Here is a 9,254-nt window from a genome sequence, read left to right on the forward strand (position 1 = left end):
TTTTGAGCAAGGCTCATCCAAAGGTCTATGTATATTGTTAAATAGTGAAGGCCATTAAAAACCTATTTCTATGGGAAAATCTTATGATTTCCACATCCTTTTGAGATTAATGTTTCCGTTATATGTCAAACTTGTTTGACTTTGATTCTTGTCTACACTAAGCATTCATTTATAATATTCTAACTAAATTAAAAATTTTGAGTGTTAGAAAAGTACAGTCCATATCAATTAGGGCTACAAAACCTTGAGAGAGTAGCTCTCTAACACCCATTACAGATAAATTTAGCACAGTAACTACATAAACGGAAATTAATGAGCTGTTTGCTCCTGAAATAACATACTTGAAAAAGAACTAGAATTATAAAATTTCCATTTTAACTACAAAACTAACTAAAGTTCTTTAATATAGATCTCAAAAGCCAGATCACTTGGATCATAAACGATTGACAGAAAAAAAAGTTATAAATGTACTAGACTACAGTGCTAAGTTTATTAGTTTAGCAAGTTATAACTGTACTAGATCATAACGCTAAATGCAGGTTGCAACCCAGTTTATATCATGTAAATTTAGAAAAAAAGAAGCAGCTCTGTGCATTTATGTATGTAAATGCAAGGTGTTAAAATAAGAAAAATACAGGATTTTCACTATACTTCATACACTTTTGAATTGTTTAAAATTTTTATAACAAAAATGTACATTTTTAATAGTAAAAAGGTTAAAAAGCAATACATTGACATAGAAAACTAAATTCAGTTTCACACTAGAATACATATTTTCACTTGTTAAAAAATAAAGCTTAGCCTTTCCCAATTCTTATTACTATATTTATCTAAATAGATTTAAAAGAAAAGATAGAACAACTATATTTATCTAAATAGATTTAAAAGAAAAGATAGAACATAATGCAAAATGTACAAATTATCTCAAGTCTCACTCACTGTTTAAATAGGCTCATAACTGTACCGGCCTACCAAGGAGTCTTGGGATATCCAATAGCATTTAAAATAATTTTCAATATTTTTATTATAGTGACTTAATTTTCTGATTTTCAAGAGATAATGCTGGATTGAACTTTCCACAGATAAAGGTAAACATTACCTAGTTGCAGGAGTCAAAGCCCCAACACTCAAATCAGGTGTTATTCTCTCAGGGCTGGGCTGCACGATTTTTATCAAGCAAGGACCAAGCCAGTAAAGCCAAGTTGAATACACTGCCAAACATTGGCTGGAGTGGTCGAATTATACATCTTAACATTCTTTTTATGGAAACTTTAGGACCACTGTCTCATTTTTGAAAAACAGAGGAAACACAGGTGGAAACTTGGAGGCTTTGCCACTGATGCAGTTCAGGTGAGAAGACTCTTAAGCGTCCTCCGCCCCTAGATGCAGACAGTAGTACACCAAGCTTTGTACTTGCCGTTCTGGCTAAGCAGGGAGTGGGGAACTTTGAATATTCTTGTTGAAAAGGTTAATTAAAAACGCTTTTCTTAAAGCAGCTTGAGTTAATGACAAGTTACACAACCCATCAATGCTGCCTGCTACATTGAAAACCCGTGCGGGATGACTGCTGGAAGCTCCGTAAGGGGGATGGATGGATGAAGGCACAGAGCTTGGAAGGCGCTGGGGACCCCGCGTCCACCCCCGCCGCATTCTGCTCGCGGCCCTGACGTCACAGCCCGCCCCCGAGGTCACCCAGGACTTCCCTCCATCACAGAGGCCCCAGCCCCTCACCCCGGCGATCCTTCACACACCCCGGGCTCTCGCCGCCACCCCCAGGGTCCGGGTGCACCCTCCTCCACTCTCCCTAAAAGGCGCTCCCCTCCCTCCTTCCCACCACGCTACTTTTTGCCTCCCGACGCGAATCTTGCAGAGGTTGGGCTGGAGGATGGAGAAGGTCCCTGCTAGTTCTAGATCTGAGAGCCCCGGGTCAGCGACCTCAGTGTTCGCCCCCACACACCAACCCAGAAATATCCCTCAACTTTGCCCAACTTGTAAAGGCTGTTTCAGCGTTCTGAAACCCCCTACTCCAAGCCTGCACTCTCCTTCGCCCCCAGAAGGGACTGGGAAAGGCCAGAAGGGGCGTGACACCCTACACCCCGTCCTCTTTTCCCACCCTCCTCGGCCACAGGGACCCTCAACTCCAGCCAACTCTTCCCAGAGCCCCCTCCCCTTTCTGGAACAGATTCCAGTGATCCCAGTCTCGTAGTAGGAGGTCGTGGGGCTGCTGAGGAGAGGTGACCTCCATGACCCCATTCTCCTTCCCCTCCCGCCCACCGCGCCCACCCCGGGGCATCTAGGTGCCGGGCGGAGCGCGCGTACCGGGCGGCTGAGGGCCGCCCCCTGGGCTGTCTGGCTGCTGCGCGCCGGGGGCCGGGAGGCTCTTGCGCTCCTTCTGAGACTCCCTCCGGCCGCCGCCCGCGCCGGGTCTGTGGCCCGAGGCCCCAGCCGGGCTCCTGCCGCCGCGGTTGCCGGCCCCGGCCGCCGCCCCCGCCGCTTCGTCGCGCCTCTTGCGCTGCAGCTGCTGCTGGCGTCGGCGCTCGGCCTCGCGCAGGATGTCGAACGGGTCCGACTCGTCGTCTAGCAGCTGGTGGAAGCGGTTGGCCACGACACAGCCGAAACTCTCCTGCATCGCGGCGCCTGCGGCGGCCGCGGCCACAGGACTCCCCAGAGCGCCCTTCATGCCGCCGCCGCCACTGCGGGCCCGCCGCGGGCAGTCCACGCGAGCGAGTCTCAGCGAAGCCGGCAGCAAGGACCCATCCTACCCGCAGCTACCGCCCTCCCGCCCCAGCCCAGTCCCATCCCTACCAGCGCCCGCCCCCGCGCCGCCGCCACCGCCCGTCCAGCCGCTTCCCGCCAGCCAATCAGCGCACGCGGACTCGCTCCCTTTCCTAGCCAGCACGCCTGGAAACCCAATCAGCGACCGGCTGCTGTCACGTCATGCGACCTCTATGCCCCTCCCCACGATTCGGCAGGGAGGGGCTGGACCCAAAGGGCGGAGCTACTGGGAGGAGCAAGGAACGTTGCGGTCCAGGCTGCTGGACCCTGCAGGTGGGTCACGGCCATAATTTATGTTCTCTCTGGGACTGGGTCCACATTCATCATCGGCCATACTTCTTTGAAGTTTACACATTGATTGAGCCATTCAACAACTGTATAGTGTACACTTATTATGTGCCTGGCGTTATGTTGTAGGAGATACTAGCTCTCTGTTTTAGCAGATCTTACAGCCTATAGGCAGAAAAGTGCCCTGAAGAAAAGGCACAGACTTCTCTATGATCCTATAGCAGAGGGACTTGACCTAATTAGGAAGTTTGGAGAGGCTTTCCCAGGGAATGACGGTTAAGCTGAGATCTGAAGGATGGCAAGGGCCGTGAGTAACGGCAAGTGCACAAGTCTTGAGTTGGGGTGGAGCACAGCCCATTCAAGCTCAAGGAAATGGATTGCTAAGAGTTGGAGGAAGGCCTTATTTTGGTCTTTATTCTGGGAGCAGCGGCAAGCAAATTTTAAGCATGAGCATGTGTTTGAAAAGGCCACTCTAGCTGTAATGTGAAGGACTAGGTTAGAGGGAGGTCAAAATGGATGCAGGGAGACCAAACTGAAGATTGCTGCAGAGCTCCAGGGAAAAGGTGGTGATCACTATCCTTGGATGGTGGATACTGTCGGTGGAGGTGAAGAGAGTAGTAGATCCAAGAGCTATTTTGGAGGTTATATCAACAGGACTCAGTGATGCACTAGATATGGGTGGTGAGGAAAAAGGAGGAGAGTATGATGACTCCTATTTTTCTGGCTCTTGCAACTGGAATGGTGATGCTATTCACAAAGAAACAGAGCATTTATAGACCACTTTGTTGAGAATCATAAGTTCAGTCTTGGACATGTTGAAGTTTAGGGTTTGGGTGTTTGTTTTGTTTGTTTGGTTCGTTGGTTGTTTTATTCAACTGAGGGCTTGAAGTTCAGAGAAGAACTGTGAATTGGACTTTCTCCAGGAATTCTTGCCTAGGCACTGGTGGAGACACTCTTGGCTGCCTATACTACAGCCCTTCCTTTCCCTCTTACACTTTCCCAAAATCTGTATTTTGTTAGGGCATCAGGGAGCTGTTTGCCCCAGGGGGGAACTGCGCCCTTTTCCAGCCTCAAACTTGATTAATCTTAAATCACCCATTGTAATTTCATTCCCCTACCAATGATTGGTGTAGGAATAGGCTTCTGGGGCAAATCTGGCAGAACAGACCTGAGGGAAAGTATTCTGCAGGATTTCTTGGAGGGATCATTCTTCTTGTATCTAAAAAGGGATTGCGACAGGATCTTCTAACTTTCCACTTCTGTTCTTTGGTCCTTGTTATGTGAGGAGGACATGATGCCTAGAGTGCTGGCCCTTATTGTGACTATGAGGATGGCAGAGAAGAAGGATGGAGAAAACCTAGTTCCTTGATGATGTGGAGCTGCTGACTTGCCACAATCGGGAAACTTCCTGCCTCAGACTTATTATTATGTAAGACAATAAATGCCATTATTGTTTAAACTAGTCTTAGTTGTACTTGTTTCTTGCATCAAAAGCATTCTGTTACAGCATCTTGCTCAGATACATCAGTACCAACTTTTACTTTCCTTTAATAGCAAATGGAAAAGGAGCCCTTAATCTTAACTGTTGCCAGGTCTGTGTTTTATTCACTTATTCAACTTTCTGTCATTCCCGAGGAGGAGAACAGGGATGATGTCTGTCTTATTCATTATTACAACATATTCCCAGTGCTTAGCATTCTAGGTAGCTGTACCATAGGTTCTCAGTAAATATTCGTTGAATGAAGATTTTAAGATATCTGGTCTTCTCCTTCTTGGAGTCAACAGAGGCTTATGATCAAAAGCCTATACTTGGGCTTCCCTGGTGGCACAATGGTTGAGAGTCTGCCTGCCGATGCAGGGGACGCGGGTTCGTGCCCGGGTTCGGGAAGATCCCACATGCCGCGGAGCGGCTGGGCCCGTGAGCCATGGCCGCTGAGCCTGCACGTCCGGAGCCTGTGCTCCGCAACGGGAGAGGCCACAACAGTGAGAGGCCCGCGTACCGCAAAAAATAATAATAATAATAAGCCTATACTTTTTATCCAAAAGAATTGAGAGCAGGTGTTCAGACAAAAACTTGTACCTGAGTGTTTATAGCAGCACTACTCGCAAGAGCCAAAAGGTAGAAACCACCAAATGCACATCAGCTGATGAATGGATAAACAAAATGGGGTGCAATGGATTAATATTTGGTCAGAAAAGGGAATGAAGTACTAATACCTGCTACAACGTGGATGAACCTTGAAAACATTATGCAAAGTGGAAGAAACCAGACACAAAGGGTCACAAATTGTATGATTTCATTTATATGAAATGTCCAGAATTGGCAAATCCATAGAGATAGAAAGCAGATTAGTGGTTGCCAGGGGCTCAGGGGAGAAAGAATGGGGATTGACTGCTTAAAGGGCATGAGGTTGCCTTTTAGAGTGATGAAATTTTTCTGGAACTAAATAGTGGTGACGGTTAAATACCACTGAACTGTAAAATGGCGAAAATAGTAAACTTTATGTGTATTTGGCCACAATTTTTTTAAAGCTTATATTTTGGATTTAGACCATGATTTGAATCCTGGCTATGCCACTAACTGACTTTGTAACCTTGGACATATTCCTTATTCTTGTGCTTCAGTTTTCTCATCTGTAAAACAGAGAAAATAATGGTACCTGCTTCAGAGGGTTATTGTGAGAACTGGGTCCAATAATGCATATGAAGTGTTCATCACCATACCTGGCACAGAGTAGATCCTCAGTAAAAGCTATTTGATAGTAATTATGATACCAAAGAGAAAAAAACCAAAACATGCACACAACCATACAACTCAGAAAATAAAGCATACCAAAAAAGCAGTGAAGTGTGGATGCTGAACGATACCACCAGCCCTTCCATAGCAGTTACTTATTGGCATCAGTGGAAATGCAGGGAAGTTTAACTACATACAAAATGTAAATTGCCTTGAGTTAATTAATAGGCAAACTCCACTAGGAATCATAAAATAAAATATACTAAAATCTTCCAGATTGACTTAAAATTCACAGAAAGTTAGAGAATTTACAAGCATGTAGCTTTGTTACCTTTGATTACATGCAAAGAGCAACACCTGGGTGAGGGCCAAGGCGGAGGGATCAGTCAGGCTATAAAGGGTGTGAGTTTTTGTGAATCATCATTCCACATACTCTGTTTTGCCACTGAATTATTACTCCCTCTTTGCTTACCTTTCTCCTCTGTAAAACTAGGATGATTAAAATTGGTCCTGTGTTCCGCATATGGTTGATGGGAAGATAAAACGAAAGAAGTAAATTTTAAAAGGTTAAAAAATTTCACATTATTTTACAGTTGTTTCTACTTGAATAATATATGCAAGAACAAAAATATTTTTCCCAACTCTAAGAGGATCTCATCTGTCTTTTGTGCCAGTTGAGTCAATTGTGATAAGATCAGTGAAATTATAGGTCCTGGTTTAGTTGTTACCAGGTGGAAGTGAATTTAAATTCAGTTTCCCACAGCAAATGAATAAAGCAACTACACAGTCTCAAAGTTAGGGGTTATAGAACCATAAATCATTAACAATCAGGATGCTGCAGGAGAACTTCCAGCAAGCCACATTCCATTTATGACGACCAGAAACAGAATATTTAAACCAGGAAAGGACCTGCACCCAGCCTACTAATATTTGTATTCTTGTTGTCACTGAGGTTCTTTCCAGCTTTTTTTTAAATTTCTTTATTTTTGGCTGCGTTGGGTCTTTGTTTCTGCGCGCGGGCTTTCTCTAGTTGTAGCCAGCAGGGACTGCGTTTCATTGTGGAGCACGGGCTTCTCCTTGTGGTGGCTTCTCCTTGCAGTGGCTTCTCCTGTTGTGGAGCATGGGCTCTAGGGCACGTGGGCTTCAGCAGTTGTGGCGCGCAGGCTTAGTTGCTCCGCGGCATGTGGGATCTTCCCAGACCAGAGATCGAACCCGTGTCCCCTGCATTGGCAGGAGGATTCTTATCCATTGCGCCACCAGGGAAGTCCTCTTTCCAGCTTTCTTATGTCAAGATGTTACTGGCTACCACAGTGCTTTATATCCTCAAGGCACTCATGCCAATAGAAGAGTTTTTTATTCTCTCAAAATTCCTACTATTAAAATGTTGGTCTTGGTTGTAACTTTAACCAAGCCTGAATAAAATAATTTATTTTAGAACTTCTAAATTCTACATTTATTCTGGATCCTTCCAGTTGTGAGCAACAGAAAACCTATAATTAAAACAAAGGATTTGTTGGCTCAAGAAAAAAGTCCGTGATTGAATCAGGCATAGCTGGGTCAGGGATAAACCGTACCAGGACCTCATCTCTCTCTCTGCCCCGTGCCATCTCTTTGCTATATTTTCTTCTGTATTGGCTTCCCTTTTATCAGTTCCACTTTGTAGATGGTCCCAGTAGTACCATATTTAAGCCCTTATAGTTGTAAGGCCAGCAGGAAAAGAAAGGGCCTTTCTGGCAACATTAGCATAGGAATCCCAGAATTGAATCATTGCCTTTCTTGGGTCATGAGTACACCTTTGAACCAGTTGCTATAGTGAAGGGCATTTGATTCTCTGATCAGCCGGCCTAGTTCACCAGGTCAAGCTGGAGTCAGCCCCCTCAACCGGGGCTGAGTGGAGGGAGCAAGTCCCCAAGGAAGATAAGGTTTCCAATACCAGCAGATAGGAATGGATGGCCGGGTAGGTAACAAACAGAATTCCCCACAGGTGATGATTAGCATGAACATGTTATTGGCACCCCTCTTGTAGTACTGGATTTGCTGTGCCCTGCATTATAATTCTTTCTCCTTACTTCTCCTCCCTAAGACCAGAAGTCATATCTAATTCGTTTTTCTGTCCCCTCCTTCCCTTCTTTTTGGCTTCATCTTCAGTGCCTGCAAAAATGCTTTTCATCCAGGAGATATTTGTTGTATGAATAAATGAGTTTCTTCTTTGTATGCATGTGCTCCTGAAAATTTTGCATGTGTTACAAAGTAAAAATGCAACAAACGAATTAATGTGTGTAAGTTAATTAATACATTTACATGATTAAATGGATGTGATACTGTTTCTTTTTTCTGAAAGATTCATTATTCCACACATTTGCTAATAATCATAGCTGAATTTTATATAGGGCTTACTAGGTGCTAGCCATCATTCTAAGCATTTTCTCTTTGTTTAGTCCTTACAACAGCCTGAAGAGGTAGATGCTTCTACTGTCCCCGTGTTACAGTGCCATGAGGTGAGTGCCTCAGTAAGTGGTAGAGCTGGGATCATGAACTTGAGTCTACACTCCTAACCATAATGCTTTCCTGCTAAGTACTGAGCTAACAGCTTTGGTGTGAGCAGGACATGGCTTCTCTCCTTAAAGAGCTATGCAAGGTGGGGGCAGACATTGTGCACATAAGGCACAGTTCTCAGAAGAGACCTAAGGGTCTGTAATTATATCACCAATAGAATTATGTTAGGGAGTGCTCACTGAGACCCTAGTGGGGGAAGTGGTATATTTAGATCCCTAAAAATATAATTTTGTGGAATGAAAGCTATAGTGTGTTCGTGCTAAGTTTGAATTGACTAAGATGTTGAAATAGGGCTGCTCTTCTGCTTAGATTATATTTCAGAAATGTTTTAAAAATAAGCTCACATCTAACTCTCTAAGGATGATCTGTGGGCCAGCAACTGCAAATCACCCAGGAGCTTTTTAGAAATGCACAATCTCAGGCCCACCACAGAGCTACTGAATCTGATTCTGCATTTTACAATATCCCTAAGAAGTGTCTGTGCACAGTAGAATTTGGGAAGCACTAAGCTAAAGTAAAAATACAAAGCCAGCAATGGGATCTGTTAGTACCACCTGATGGAAGCCTGGTCATCACTTGTTGTTGACTAGTGTAGTCTTATCTGGCAGCTGGTGAGTTTGAGGTGCTCAGCCTGGGACCCAGGCACACAATGAAAAAGAGTCTGACCACCAAGGAAGGACAGAGATCCTGCACCAGCAGAGGCTCGGACCACCTCTTCCACTGCAAAGTCCTCTAGCTACATGTCCTTTGATGAACTTAATGCCTTAACACAAGGTTAAGGGGAATGAATTGGGAAAGGCTCTAGAAAGGAGGGCTTTGATGAATGATTAAGCCAGTCCAGGGAGAATTACATGTGCAAAGACCCATAGGTATAAAATTGGGAACTTTGGATTAACTA

The 9,254-nt window shown here is 44.7% G+C and overlaps 1 protein-coding gene across 2 annotated transcripts in view; it reads right to left on the reverse strand.

Moving 5' to 3' along the window:
- Positions 1–2,771, reverse strand: part of HABP4 (hyaluronan binding protein 4) — a 36,590-nt gene extending 33,819 nt beyond the window's left edge. For both annotated transcript variants that reach the window (XM_079926135.1, XM_079926134.1), the window contains exon 1: positions 2,320–2,771. In XM_079926135.1, the coding sequence (XP_079782261.1) occupies positions 2,320–2,680 (361 nt within the window). In that variant the 5' untranslated portion in view covers positions 2,681–2,771. The remainder of the gene's footprint in view (positions 1–2,319) is intronic.
- Positions 2,772–9,254: the final 6,483 nt, after the last annotated feature.

The sequence above is a fragment of the Stenella coeruleoalba genome (genome assembly GCF_951394435.1).
Source record: "Stenella coeruleoalba genome assembly, chromosome: 7".
NCBI classification, from domain to species: domain Eukaryota; kingdom Metazoa; phylum Chordata; class Mammalia; order Artiodactyla; family Delphinidae; genus Stenella; species Stenella coeruleoalba.